Source organism: Bidens hawaiensis, unplaced genomic scaffold, assembly GCF_021521415.1.
Source record: "Bidens hawaiensis isolate Kalapana, Puna unplaced genomic scaffold, B.hawaiensis_p1.1 tig00053093_1, whole genome shotgun sequence".
In the NCBI taxonomy this organism is placed as follows: Eukaryota; Viridiplantae; Streptophyta; class Magnoliopsida; order Asterales; family Asteraceae; genus Bidens; species Bidens hawaiensis.
Genome location: NW_027499556.1, coordinates 70,207 through 86,553, shown reverse-complemented (window position 1 = coordinate 86,553; position 16,347 = coordinate 70,207). Strand labels below are relative to the sequence as shown.

At 31.1% G+C, this 16,347-nt stretch overlaps 1 protein-coding gene across 1 annotated transcript; it reads right to left on the bottom strand.

The window, feature by feature from the left end:
- Positions 1-7,980: 7,980 nt before the first annotated feature.
- LOC143599929 (shikimate O-hydroxycinnamoyltransferase-like) lies at positions 7,981-9,502 on the bottom strand. The gene is made up of 2 exons (XM_077077757.1): positions 9,070-9,502; positions 7,981-8,995 (listed from the first exon to the last, which is right to left on the bottom strand). Exons 1-2 carry the CDS (start codon positions 9,475-9,477, stop codon positions 8,090-8,092), a joined length of 1,314 nt encoding a protein of 437 aa, XP_076933872.1. The 5' UTR covers positions 9,478-9,502; the 3' UTR covers positions 7,981-8,089.
- Positions 9,503-16,347: the final 6,845 nt, after the last annotated feature.

Genomic DNA, 16,347 nt, shown 5'->3' with positions numbered 1-16,347 from the left:
TTTATTTTATATTTATTTCTTTATGTTCATTTATTATAATTTGTTATATTTTTCATTTGTTATAATTTAGATATTATTTTGTGAAACTTTTAATTTAAGTAAATTTAAAAGAAAAAAGAATCATATAACTAAATTCACAATGACAAATTGAATTAGGGTTTTATTACGAGGTTTTTTTACATTTTACGTTTATAATATCTATATAAATTTTGTATTTTAATTTTATTTATTGTAAGGAAATTAATAATACGTATACGGTTTTATGATAAAAGAGTTTCACAAATAAATTAGATGTTATAACTCGTTTAAAAGCTATATGGGTTTGATGAGACCCATGACCCGCTATTTCATAATCATAAATAGTATCTTTTTTTTAATATGATTATTAATTTTTAGTGTATCCCTGTTTTATAAGATTTTCATATCTAATATTTGATGAGATTAATTTTTAATATAATGAGATGTTATAACCCGTTTAACGGCTATATGGTTTTGGTGAGACCCATACCCGTGAATTCCGGTTAAATGCATGAGTAATCACCACTTTCAAATAAAACAATCAGGTGCTTGAGAGAAAATAGGAAGCTTTCGTGTATATATATATTTAAGATAAGATAGATATAGAGAGTATTTTGAGAACTCCTACGAGTTGTGAGAGCTGAAAGAAACTCCATTTAACAATTTTTTTGTTATATCTATTATATATAAGGTATTTAAATTACTAGAAACTTTTGTTATATCTATTATATATAAGGTATTTAAATTACTAGAAACTTTTTTTAAACGAGTCGACTATTAAAACGTGTGTGACAAGCAGTTACTTCATGTATTTGCGCTAGAATGTAGCAACTCGTTCCATATGTTTAAATAGTCAACTCGTAGTTATTGTCACTTTCTATTATAGGTTCAAGTTTATTTTTGCGTGATAGTTTTCAGGTTCGTTATTTTAATATATTTTATTTTTAAATGTAAGCAATATAACAACGTTTTATTAAACTATTAAGCTAATAGGATTCAAAATAACTTTTAGAATTAATTATGACGCTATCTGATTCCAAAATATGACCAGACTTGTGACCAAATAAGATGGTCGTTCACTCGTTCTGTGTCCATACTGTTTTTTTTTCCTAATCATGATCATAATCATTATTCATACTCAGTAAAATCCTACAAGTAGTAAAGTTATCAATATGGTTTGGGATGGTGAGATGCAGACAAACCGTATCTATTTCTATACTAAAAGATAAAGAGGTTGTTTCCAGTTAGACCATCGGCTTTAAGCAAAACCCGCATGAAAAGCGTAGTACTAATAATGTATTACTGCTATTGTACAAACGATCGATTTGAGGCACGGATTGCGTAATTATCTTAAATATATATTTGTTAAAATAATATATTATTTTAATTTAGTTTGAAATTATTTGTTTATAAAAAATTATACCAGAAGGACGGAGAAGTATCCAAGCATGTGCCTCGTAATAACATAAAAATTAAATTAAGTATCCAAGCATGTGCCTCGTAATAACATAAAAATTAAATTAAAATCAGTAACTTTTATAAACATGATCAAACGAGTATATAATTAAAATAAAGAGGTAAGAGTATTCTTATCCCATTCCTTATAATTATGTGAGGAAAGTTAGCAAATTATAGGGTGGGGTGATGTGTGGTTGTGAGCGTAAATTATATGATAGAGATAGAAATGTAGTTATTTTTTGTAAATTTGTGGAAACATTGTTTTCCCTATTTATTTTTTAATATTTGTTGGATTGGTTCTGAGTAGAGAAGAGAGAAAACTGTAATGATAAAGGTATAGAAATATTATTTAATTGAACAAGAGAGAGAAATGTAGTGTTTTTTAGTGTAATTATAGGGATAGAGATGGAGAATAGGTTGAGAATGCTCTAAGATAGGTATGTGGCAGTTTAACAAACTTGATAATACGAGTATATATAATTAGATGAGAAAGTTGCTTATTTTTTTAAGATATTGTTAAGCCAATATAATATATTGGTAAGATGATCATACAAGATTAGGAATGAGATCGATATCATATCAGTATTGTACCGGTACCAATACAGAAAATATATATACCGAATTTGAGAAAAATTAGATAATGAATATCGTAGCGGTATTGGTACTGGTATTTTAGGAATTTACCGCTTCAATACTGCTTTAGCGTTTTATCTTTTTTTTTCCTATCATTTAACTCATCAGTTTATCACTTTATGGTGTAACCAGTAACGTGCATAAAATCAAACAAATGATGTAACCAATCATTTCAAACTCTAAAATCAACAGCATAAACTAACCCATTAATTGTTTAAATTTATCTTAATTTTAAAATAAATAACTCAAATAATCATACAAACTTACCTTGATAGAATCATTCTTTTGTAATGGCGAATTGGTGGTGATGATAAATATTCCATGTAATGGTGATTAAGATGCAATATATATATATATATATAGGACAGTTACTGTACATTAATCCCTTATCGTACAAAGCGTGCGCGACGACATCAAACATCCGATCTAAAATTTTAAAATGTGTGCCTCTATTCTTCAAAAAGGGTAAGACCGTGAATTAGTCTCCATTAATCTCCCTAAAATCACTCGCAATAATCAGCCTATACTCAAATAATCCCGCCGACGAAGCGTAATACATTCTATCGTAACGAAGATGGATAAAACGAACAACCCTAACTCATCTGCTTCGACGAAGAAACGAAGATCAAAGCATAAACAAGATAAACATCATATTACTGATAAATCAGGTGTTTGTTTATTATTCATGTAATCGTTTAGGTTTTAGAAAGGTTTTAACAGTTGTTTTCGTAATGTGTAATCGTTTTAAGTTTTAATTGGTTATTACGTTATCAATTATTATGTGATTTGAAGCGTTTGGGTGATTGCAACATGTGAATCTGTCCAATTAAACTGAATCTAGTCCTGTGCGTTTGATGAGCGTTTGCGGTTTGTGTGACATTCGTCAAAATCGGGTCCCGTTTGTATTCGTTTGTATTTGTTTATGATCCGTTTATCATGAAAACCGACCCGCTTTGTAAACCGAAACTTATGATATAATCAAAATGATGGTTTTTATGTTACAATATTGTTTTACACTTGTTGGGTCTTGAAAACATCCTTTACGGGCCTTAAAACACGTTAAAATCACTTAAAACGCCAAACTATCATTTTTGAAACTTTGTAAAGTATCACTAGACCAAAATGTTCCTTATGTTCCCTTATGTCTCCTTGTTGGTTTTATTGTCCAACGAATCCGAGTTTTAACCCTTAAATCACTTGTTTAACCAAATTTAACTCTTCCTATAAATACAAGGTCATCTCTAACATAAATCCTTGCTCATAAACTCTTTCCTCACTCAAATTCAAGAATCATTCAAGGTTATATTCATGTTTATGTCGGGTTTGACTTTCAAAGTCAAATTCATGTAGTTTTTACATTTTAACTAACTTACTAACTCTTATTAATACTTGAAGTATATGGCACAACATATATATAATACACACCCCTTGTTACCTTTGGTAGTTGCTTCACTGACTCCGGTTGGTTAAGCTTCGGACTTCGTAAGGCAAGGCTTCATGTAGGACTTTCGTGGTCCTTGATATATATACACTTATATAACTTGTTGCACATATTAATCTTGTTTAACTTATATTCTTTTTAGTTTGTTTGTCATATTTATGAAGTTCCATGGTGGAGGTTTGTAGAGACTAACATCGGTTTAACCGTAAATTGTCCAAACCGTGAACCGAACTTTTGCTTACTAGTTTTGTAAAGTAGTTGTTTAAACATGTTTAATGTTAGATTTGAGTTTCAAAAATCATTTTACAAGTTCTTTGATATTAAGCATGTGGAATCCATCTATGAACTCGTTGGGAGATGGAAACCGAACCAAACCGAAACTTTTGCTTAAAGACTTGTTAACTTTTTAGTTGTAAAACTCAAAAATTTCTCATTTATAAATTATTATACAAGATCTATGATATTTGGGTATGTAGAAACCATCAAGGAACATATTGTGAGATGGAAAACGAACCAACCCGATTTTTACCCGCTTAAGACACACAAGTGTGTTTTTAGCTATCAAGATTGTATATTTCTTTAAAAATAGTTTACAAACTGATTTTAATTATTTTCTTAAGTACTTGGAATTGTTGGATCCAACTTGATCTCATAACATAGTTGGGACCGACAAAACCGAACACTCTCTTAACGTGCGTTGTTAGTTCTAAAACAATAGAACTACAAACTTGGTTAAGTCTTATTAAGTTTTATTGAGTTATCTCATAACATTCATTATTTTGGAAAGTTGACTTTGGGTTTGATCAATTATCAAGACCCGAACCAACAACCCGAACACTCGTTACAGACCCGTTTTAGTATCTTTGTCCCAAAGGAACTTGTTTTAGCATTTTTCCCACCTTATTACTTAACATAGGTTAAGTAAGTAGTAAGGTTAGATACTTTAACCCGGTTTCGAGCAAACTTATATTTTTAAAGGGTTATTATAATAAATTCTTAAATAGTTGCATTTTAAATCTTGAACTTTAATTATTTACTTTTTGCAACAATTATTTTATTTAAAGATCTTTAAGACAACCCTTCTAAATCCAAGTCTTTCTTTTATTTAGGCTTCATACGTTAAACCCGTCGTTCCGGAAAATCTTCAAATTACCAACTTTTCAAGTTTATTACTTGAACGTGAGTAACTTCATACCCCGTTTTTTATCTTTTGTTTTGGGGTAACATTTCATACTTATTCAAATCAAATGCTTTATACTTGAGTCTTGAACCACAAACGTTATTGTATACTTTACTTAAATAAATGCTCGATTTGGTGTTCTATGCTTACATGATTATATGATTATTTGTTTACCGCTTTTGGAATGTTGATTCATAAATCCGTGAACTATCTGGTATTCTCTTTAATGTATTCTTATTAACGACCTCATGAAATCCGAATCTATTTGGTATTCTCTTATAGACGGTGCCGCTAATGTATTCTTATTAGCGACCTCATATTATCCAAATTATTGCTATTTATTTGTTGTTTCGTATACAAGATTGTGGCTTTTCTATTATATACATATATGCTCAAAGACTATGAATTGCTTATATATATGCATGTTATTTTTATGCACATGTACAGTTATAATGCATGATAATGTACATATGTGTCGATAATGTAACCGGAGATTAAATGATAATATACATATATGTATAATTTAAGAAATCCGAGATTTTTATTTATGAAACCGGGATGCTAGAAAAACATTTTTGTTTTTTTTTTACTTATAAATTTTTTTTTGATAAATTTTTGAAGGGTAGTTTGTGGGTTAAAATGATTCTCAACGTTCTCAATTTCATAAAGTTCTCTTAGGGTACGTGCAAATACTTGTCAATTACGCGTGTCAAGAAATGCTTGTCAAGAACATGTGTCAGAATGCTTGTCATAAATGGGTGATAGATGACACAAATACGTGTCATCTTCATTAACGATAGGGTCTTCCTTGACACGCTTTGGCGTGTTATCTTCCCTTTTATGACACACATTGCATGTCATTGAAAGACTATTTTCTAGAAGTGCTTGGTTTATTTTTTAACGTAGCTTTGTTTGATTTAATATGTATATATTAGTTTGCTATGTTCATTATATTTCTTATCGTTTAGGCTCTTTCAATTAAGATGTCTAGGTTTCTTTATATTTTTAGAGAACGAACACGAACATGCATATTAAATTTAAAAAAACAAACATGAACACAACTATTTGTCTTACGCAAAAGGGGCGGTTGATGCAGACGACTATGCTAGTTGATGCATGAGGGGGAGGTTGACGATGGTTGGTGGTAATCAAAAGTTAACCGGTGATAGAGAGGATAGACCCATGACCCGTGAAAACTATTGGTTCATTATGAAAGGGTTCCACAAATCAATGAGATGTTATAACGTATTTAAGGACTATCCGAGTTTGGTGAAACCTATACCCTCGAATTCGGGTTAAACGTAAGAGAAATCTCAAATCACAAACCAAGAAATTTGTTGGCTTGAGAGGGGTGGGGAGCAACCAAAGAGTGACATAAGATTTTTTTTTTATAAGCAAATATACAGATAGATTTTTGCCAAAACTTCAAAATATAAAACCTTTTATTGTTAATTTATAGGAGTACAGATTATTCTATAAATGTGGACAAAAATAAGGACACAAAAGAAAACCAACAAATATAATGAAAACTTAATAAAAAAATCGTAACTCAAAATTAATAAAAAAAGTGTAAACAAAAAAATGATTCCACCGTTTTCCTCGTTCTAAAAAAAGGACACAATTTTGAGGAAAAAAAATATTATTGTTTCGTTTTATTTATCATTCTGTTTTTTGTTAATTTCATTATTGATTATGTATTTTTTTTATTGACATTTTGTCTTTTTATTTTCTATTGTGTTATATTACTTAAAATTGTATTATATTTTGTTTGACATTTTAATATATTTTGCGCTTTATTGTGTCACCTTTTATTTATCATTGTGTGTTTTTGTTTATTTTCGTCACTGTGTCTTTTTCCTCGGCTTTGTGTCTTTTCTTCGTTTTCTTGGAACGGGAATGATGGGGGAATCATTTTAGGTTTTTGTTTTTTGTTTCGTTTTTATTTATATTTTGAGTTATGATATGTATAATTATTTTTTTTGAATTTTTTTAAAGGGTTTTTCTTTTATGGTCATAAATTATTCTTACACTTCTTATTTTTGTCTCTTTTTACCTTTTTATCTTTTCCCATTTATAGGATAGATGTTATAATTGTTAATATGTTTGATGTATTATTTTAATTTCGATCTGATCATATGAGTTGATCGTGTTGTTGATGTGTTTGCAGGATAGAATATGACAAAAACACTTATTCCATGGAACTCTTCATGGATGCCAATTTGGTTTTAAGTATGTGACCATTAACACATTGTTTTTTCATATTTGTAGCAATGAAGATTCAAAAAACAAAGACGATTGCTTACTGCAAAACCAAAGTTGAGTCAGAGTTGATTACCACTGAAAAGGAAGATGGAACTGCTGAATTTGATGTCAAAAGGGTGTTCAAACGTAACAGGTATAACTGCTCTAGATGTTTTTTATTTGCCTTGGAAAATCAGTTAATGTTTGGTGATCTGCTGGTATTTGAAAACTAAATTTTTTTAATTCAACTTAAACTTAAAATCCAACGGTCATTTATAAATTAAAATTGAACATAAGGTTTGACTTTTTATTATTAGTATTATTATTTTTATTTTCCGTTATTAAGTTTTTTGCCTAGCCACTTAATAGAATTAAATTGTTTACTCTGTGTAGTATATATGTACCTAAACTAAAATATCTGAAGAAACACGGATCTAATTCCTTTGACGGGTCCTAGATCCAATGAGTCCACAGAGTATTTTATTATTTCTCTATTAACTCAAGTAAACTTTCCATCATAAATAAATAATATATTAATTATTTATTCTTAGAAATTTCGGGATGTTACAGATCAGAGTCATGATACTGTCTTCACGCGACGAAGGAGGCTTGAGGACGATGAATGAAAGCACCAAATTGATAAAGACCAATTCGAGATAGTCAATCTCTCAATAGACCCGTAGAGTGGGTTAGGCTCCAAGAATTAAGAGAGAAGCTAGAGAGAGAAACAAGACTTTGGAATAATTTATTTTATTTTTTTCTTCTTCTTTTTCTCAAACTACGATTACAATTTATAGGAAAATCAAAGACATAAAAATAGGAAACGATAAACAATAAGGAAACACAATCAAATTGATAGAGACCGATTCGAGATGATCAATCTCCCAATAGACCCGTAGAGTGGGTTAGGCTCCAAGAATTAAAAGAGAAGCTAGAGAAAGAAACAAGGCTTTGGAATAATTTTTCTTATTTTTTTCTTCTTCTTTTTCTCAAGCTACGATTACAATTTATAGGAAAATCAAAGACATTAAAATAGGAAACGATAAACAATAAGGAAACACAATTAGAGTATAATAAGGAAACAAAATAAAATATAATATAGGATCGTCTCACCCTACTTATAGCTTTGATGTTGGTGGAACTTCACTGGGTATGATTGATTGATACAATAAGTTACCGAAAAGCTTCATTTGTTCAACTTCTAGTCCAATGATGATTGACAAGCTTCCATCGTTTGTTGAGCTTGGCAACACATAACATTTACCTCCTGTTGGGATCCCTGTACGGCCCATGAAGATGGGCCGCCCCCATCCAAAGTTCGCATCATGAATCGGGAGCCTAAGCCAACTAACAATAGCAAAATCTGTGTACTTATTGTAAGCATCAAGCTTTTGACAACGATATTTTTCTAGATAATCAACTGCTGATTTTAGATAGTCGCTATTCATCCTCGCTAAAGATTCATGGATTTTGCTTGCAGCATACCACAAAGGTTTGGATTTAATATCACCTACCGTCGCTATAGTAGTGCCATTGAAGATGACATTCCCGAAAAAACCTGGTGGAAGTGGTGGTTGAAAGCGGGCCCGCCCATCAACTGGGTAGCCGAGCTTGGTTTTCACATCGTTCGGCAGCCCACGGGCTTCACACACACACTTCCAAATTTGGCCTGCGAGAATTTCAAAAGTGCTATAGTTGATCGTGTTGCCATCTTCCTTTGCTTTTGCTTTGAGCATATCGAGTTGGTTTCTTGTTAACTTAAACATTGAGAAGGTGGTTTTGGTTTCATCAAAGGTGACTTGGCGTGGCGTTGGATCCAGGTGGTATTCGATGTGCTCAAACACCGGTCGTGGTGGGTCCTGTGCACGGAGGAGAGTCCGGTCTAGGAAGGGTGGGAGAGTGATGTCTTGGCCACGAGCCATATCGGACCACGTGTTTATTAAGTGCAAACCAGACATCCCATCCGTAACGTGATGGTGCGTCCCAACTCCTAGCGAAACTCCACCACATTTGAAGTAAGTTACCTGCTTAATTGAGATAATTATTTAGTTTTAAAGAAGATAATTTATTTTAACATCTGTAATAGACATATATATACCTGCAAGACCAGAAGAGGAAATGATTCAATTCCTATTGAGTAATCAACCACTGGAATGAGTTTCATGTATTCTAATGAGGGTGCAAAGTCACCGAAATGATCAAGAACACCATCGGACTCGGCTTCTAAAAACAAGGCCCCTTGGCCTTGACAGTTGACCTGAAGCCGGCCATCTTCGCCTTGTTTAAGCCGCCCTGCCATCGGGTAAAATGGAACTAAAACCCTGCTCAAACTGTCCTTCATCACTTTACTATCAAAGAAGTTGTGAGCATCGTTGGGCCGATAAAAGTACACCGTTAGTGTGTGATATCTGTAAGAAGTAAGATCGAGGCTAGACAACCAAAGATTTGTCGTCGGTGTCGTCTTCTTGGGCTTCACAATCGTTGATTCTCTTACCACCACCTTCATCTCGATCTAGCTTCACTGAAAAAAAGTAAATAAGAATAATTAAGAATATGCTCATATTTTAAAAGCATTATCATTATCTACGAAGCTTAAAAACCTGCTATATTTTGTACAGGTGATCTTCTAAAACTCACTGCTGCCTTTGATATAACTTATATGGAGGCCAAGTCAATTGAGTAGGTACGTGGGGGTGGCAAATTTTTAGTTTTTTCTTTTTTTTTTTTTTTTATTTTATATTTATTTCTTTATGTTCATTTATTATAATTTGTTATATTTTTCATTTGTTATAATTTAGATATTATTTTGTGAAACTTTTAATTTAAGTAAATTTAAAAGAAAAAAGAATCATATAACTAAATTCACAATGACATATTGAATTAGGGTTTTATTACGAGGTTTGTTTTACATTTTACGTTTATAATATCTATATAAATTATGTATTTTAATTTTATTTATTGTAAGGAAATTAATAATACGTATACGGTTTTATGATAAAAGAGTTTCACAAATAAATTAGATGTTATAACTCGTTTAAAAGCTATCTGGGTTTGATGAGACTCATGACCCGCTATTTCATAATCATAAATAGTATCTTTTTTTTAATATGATTATTAATTTTTAGTGTATCCCTGTTTTATAAGATTTTCATATCTAATATTTGATGAGATTAATTTTTAATATAATGAGATGTTATAACCCGTTTAACGGCTATATGGTTTTGGTGAGACCCATACCCGTGAATTCCGGTTAAATGCATGAGTAATCACCACTTTCAAATAAAACAATCAGGTGCTTGAGAGAAAATAGGAAGCTTTCGTGTATATATATATATTAAGATAAGATAGATATAGAGAGTATTTTGAGAACTCCTACGAGTTGTGAGAGCTGAAAGAAACTCCATTTAACAATTTTTTTGTTATATCTATTATATATAAGGTATTTAAATTACTAGAAACTTTTGTTATATCTATTATATATAAGGTATTTAAATTACTAGAAACTTTTTTTAAACGAGTCGACTATTAAAACGTGTGTGACAAGCAGTTACTTCATGTATTTGCGCTAGAATGTAGCAACTCGTTCCATATGTTTAAATAGTCAACTCGTAGTTATTGTCACTTTCTATTATAGGTTCAAGTTTATTTTTGCGTGATAGTTTTCAGGTTCGTTATTTTAATATATTTTATTTTTAAATGTAAGCAATATAACAACGTTTTATTAAACTATTAAGCTAATAGGATTCAAAATAACTTTTAGAATTAATTATGACGCTATCTGATTCCAAAATATGACCAGACTTGTGACCAAATAAGATGGTCGTTCACTCGTTCTGTGTCCATACTGTTTTTTTTTCCTAATCATGATCATAATCATTATTCATACTCAGTAAAATCCTACAAGTAGTAAAGTTATCAATATGGTTTGGGATAGTGAGATGCAGACAAACCGTATCTATTTCTATACTAAAAGATAAAGAGGTTGTTTCCAGTTAGACCATCAGCTTTAAGCAAAACCCGCATGAAAAGCGTAGTACTAATAATGTATTACTGATATTGTACAAACGATCGATTTGAGGCACGGATTGCGTAATTATCTTAAATATATATTTGTTAAAATAATATATTATTTTAATTTAGTTTGAAATTATTTGTTTATAAAAAATTATACCAGAAGGACGGAGAAGTATCCAAGCATGTGCCTCGTAATAACATAAAAATTAAATTAAGTATCCAAGCATGTGCCTCGTAATAACATAAAAATTAAATTAAAATCAGTAACTTTTATAAACATGATCAAACGAGTATATAATTAAATAAGGAGGTAAGAGTATTCTTATCCCATTCCTTATAATTATGTGAGGGAAGTTAGCAAATTATAGGGTGGGGTGATGAGTGGTTGTGAGTGTAAATTATAGGATAGAGATAGAAATGTAGTGATTTTTTGTAAATTTGGGGAAACATTGTTTTCCCTATTTATTTTTTAATATTTATTGGATTGGTTCTGAGTAGAGGAGAGAGAAAACTGTAATGATGAAGGTATAGAAATATTATTTAATTGAACAAGAGAGAGAAGTGTAGTATTTTTTAGTGTAATTATAGGGATAGAGATGAAGAATAGGTTGAGAATGCTCTAAGATAGGTATGTAGCAGTTTAACAAACTTGATAATACGAGTATATATAATTAGATGAGAAAGTTGCTTATTTTTTTAAGATATTGTTAAGCCAATATAATATTTTGGTAAGATGATCATACAAGATTAGGAATGAGATCGATATCATATCAGTATTGTACCGGTACCAATACAGAAAATATCTATACCGAATTTGAGAAAAATTAGATACTGAATATCATAGCGGTATTGGTACTGGTATTTTAGGAATTTACCGCTTCAATACTGCTTTAGCGTTTTATCTTTTTTTTTCCTATCATTTAACTCATCAGTTTATCACTTTATGGTGTAACCAGTAACGTGCATAAAATCAAACAAATGATGTAACCAATCATTTCAAACTCTAAAATCAACAGCATAAACTAACCCATTAATTGTTTAAATTTATCTTAATTTTAAAATAAATAACTCAAATAATCATACAAACTTACCTTGATAGAATCATTCTTTTGTAATGGCGAATTGATTGTGATGATAAATATTCCATGTAATGGTGATTAAGATGCAATATATATATATATATATATATATAGGACGGTTACTGTACATTAATCCCTTATCGTATAAAGCGTGCGCGACGACATCAAACATCCGATCTAAAATTTTAAAATGTGTGCCTCTATTCTTCAAAAAGGGTAAGACCGTGAATTAGTCTCCATTAATCTCCCTAAAATCACTCGCAATAATCAGCCTATACTCAAATAATCCCGCCGACGAAGCGTAATACATTCAATCGTAACGAAGATGGATAAAACGAAAACCCTAACTCATCTGCTTCGACGAAGAAACGAAGATCAAAGCATAAACAAGATAAACATCATATTACTGATAAATCAGGTGTTTGTTTATTATTCATGTAATCGTTTAGGTTTTAGAAAGGTTTTAACAGTTGTTTTCGTAATGTGTAATCGTTTTAAGTTTTAATTGGTTATTACGTTATCAATTATTATGTGATTTGAAGCGTTTGACAAGCGTTTGGATGATTACAACATGTGAATCTGTCCAATTAAACTGAATCTAGTCCTGTGCGTTTGATGAGCGTTTACGGTTTATGTGACATTCGTCAAAATCGGGTCCCGTTTGTATTCGTTTGTATTTGTTTATGATCCGTTTATCATGAAAACCGACCCGCTTTGTAAACCGAAACTTATGATATAATCAAAATGATGGTTTTATGTTACAATATTGTTTTACACTTGTTGGGTCTTGAAAACATCATTTACGGGCCTTAAAACACGTTAAAATCACTTAAAACGCCAAACTATCACTTTTGAAACTTTGTAAAGTATCACTAGACCAAAATGTTCCTTATGTTCCCTTATGTCTCCTTGTTGATTTTATTGTCCAACGAATCCGAGTTTTAACCCTTAAATCACTTGTTTAACCAAATTTAACTCGTCCTATAAATACAAGGTCATCTCTAACATAAATCCTTGCTCACAAACTCTTTCCTCACTCAAATTCAAGAATCATTCAAGGTTATATTCATGTTTATGTCGGGTTTGACTTTCAAAGTCAAATTCATGTAGTTTTTACATTTTAACTAACTTACTAACTCTTATTAATACTTGAAGTATATGGCACAACATATATATAATACACACCCCTTGTTACCTTTGGTAGTTGCTTCACTGACTCCGGTTGGTTAAGCTTCGGACTTCGTAAGGCAAGGCTTCATGTAGGACTTTCGTGGTCCTTGATATATATACACTTATATAACTTGTTGCACATATTAATCTTGTTTAACTTATACTCTTTTTAGTTTGTTTGTCATATTTATGAAGTTCCATGGTGGAGGTTTGTAGAGACTAACATCGGTTTAACCGTAAATTGTCCAAACCGTGAACCGAACTTTTGCTTACTAGTTTTGTTAAAGTAGTTGTTTAAACATGTTTAATGTTAGATTTGAGTTTCAAAAATCATTTTACAAGTTCTTTGATATTAAGCATGTGGAATCCATCTATGAACTCGTTGGGAGATGGAAACCGAACCAAACCGAAACTTTTGCTTAAAGACTTGTTGTTAACTTTTTAGTTGTAAAACTCAAAAATTTTTCATTTATAAATTATTATACAAGATCTATGATATTTGGGTATGTAGAAACCATCAAGGAACATATTGTGAGATGGAAAACGAACCAACCCGATTTTTACCCGCTTAAGACACACAAGTGTGTTTTTAGCTATCAAGATTGTATATTTCTTTAAAATTAGTTTACAAACTGATTTTAATTATTTTCTTAAGTACTTGGAATTGTTGGATCCAACTTGATCTCATAACATAGTTTGGACCGACAAAACCGAACACTCTCTTAATGTGCGTTGTTAGTTCTAAAACAATAGAACTACAAACTTGGTTAAGTCTTATTAAGTTTTATTGAGTTATCTCATAACATTCATTATTTTGGAAAGTTGACTTTGGGTTTGACCAATTATCAAGACCCGAACCAACAACCCGAACACTCGTTACAGACCCGTTTTAGTATCTTTGTCCCAAAGGAACTTGTTTTAGCATTTTTCCCACCTTATTACTTATCATAGGTTAAGTAAATAGTAAGGTTAGATACTTTAACCCGATTTCGAGCAAACTTATATTTTTAAAGGGTTATTATAATAAATTCTTAAATAGTTACATTTTAAATCTTGAACTTTAATTATTTACTTTTTGCAACAATTATTTTATTTAAATATCTTCAAGACAACCCTTCTAAATCCAAGTCTTTCTTTTATTTAGGCTTCATACGTTAAACCCGTCGTTCCGGCAAATCTTCAAATTACCAACTTTTCAAGTTTATTACTTGAACGTGAGTAACTTCATACCCCGTTTTCTATCTTTTGTTTTGGGGTAACATTTCATACTTATTCAAATCAAATGCTTTATACTTGAGTCTTGAACCACAAACGTTATTGTATACTTTACTTAAATAAATGCTCGATTTGGTGTTCTATGCTTACATGATTATATGATTATTTGTTTACCGCTTTTGGAATGTTGATTCATAAATCCGTGAACTATCTGGTATTCTCTTTAATGTATTCTTATTAACGACCTCATGAAATCCGAATCTATTTGGTATTCTCTTATAGACGGTGCCGCTAATGTATTCTTATTAGCGACCTCATATTATCCAAATTATTGCTATTTATTTGTTGTTTCGTATACAAGATTGTGGCTTTTCTATTATATACATATATGCTCAAAGACTATGAATTGCTTACCAACCTTTGTGTTGAAAAACTTTATTTTATGAAATGTTCCAGGTTTGCATCTAGGTTGATTTTGGAGTTCGGTGAAGAAAACGTCACAAATACCGTTAGGATATTAGCAAAAATGAACAATATTTGATTTGCTATATTTTGTTGTATTTGACTTATGATTATTGTTATGTGACATTTTCGATGTTGTGAAATGAAATGAGTTTGTTAAATATCGTCGCTTTAAATAGTTTCATGCGCTTATGGGCAACCGTTACACCTCGGCATGTTCCGCCGCCTTTGGTCGGGGTGTGACAGTTTAGGATTTAGGGTTAGGGGTTTAGGGATGATTGCTACATATGAATATGTTACCATTCTATGATTATGGCCTTCAACAAAATCATATACTTCAAAATTTACACCGTCAACAAATTTTAACTATAGATGTGCTCTACAACTACATCTAATTGTCGGCCTCTTCCTCTTTTTATAATATGGCTTGCTTGATTCATTACAATCACCTTTTGAATCATACATTTTGGCTGGCATGTGACCTTCTTTACAACAAGTAAAATAATTGGTCTTTAGTACACCATCATGCAAGTAAGATCCACCTTTACGAACCCCAAATCCAGCTTTTTTTAGCATATGCACTATAAAAATGAAATACTTGATCAATTAACGAAAACATCATTCCTTTAACAGGTCTGTAAGAAGAAGCAACTTCAGGAATGATATCAACCCCCTGACCTTCAACCAAAACACCTGAATCATCTACACAAACATCAAATCAAACGTGTTAACACCAAAATAACATCATAAAAGTAATTCAAACAAGCTCAAAACACGCTCATATTAAATAATCAAACCATTTTATAATCCTAATATTAGCATGCTCATATTCTATAATATTATTATGAACACGTTCATGATACACTCATAGTATAAACACCAAAAATCAACCATGTTAAACACTCCTAATATGAACACGCTCGTAACATGCTCGCAAACTAAACTAATCAATTATCATGTGATTCTCATAGAAACTAACAAACACGTTACTGGCACGATTATCAAGCGTCTACTGTTGACTAGTTCAAACAAAGCAAAAAGCTTACATTCACGATCATCTTCCATTTCAAAACCCTAAATCACAAAATCGATTGAAAAACTGGTTCGTGTACTCAAGAGAGCTCGATTTCGTAAATAAGAAATTGTTTCCTAAATAAGAAATTGATTTTGATTAAGCTAAAAATAAGGATCGTAACCGTATATATGCAAAATACCAAATTTAGATTACAAATCAAAAAGACAATCCTACCCTTCTCGCTTAAAATACACGGGATCTTCTCAACCGCTCTCAACTAAATGGAAGGTGTAGATTGACGCTCCAATATGTCGCGTAAAGTTTTGTAGGATAAGCATTTGTGTATTCCATCTTTTCTCATATATATATATATATATATATATATATATATATATATATGTATATATATGAATGAGATCGT

Bases quoted from the DNA above. Each gene is read 5' to 3' on its own strand.
- LOC143599929 (XM_077077757.1), bottom strand. From the start codon at position 9,477: ATGAAGGTGGTGGTAAGAGAATCAACGATTGTGAAGCCCAAGAAGACG. The intron at 8,996-9,069 runs GTATATATATGT...TCAATTAAGCAG, and splicing joins TTCCTCTTCTGGTCTTGCAG to GTAACTTACTTCAAATGTGG.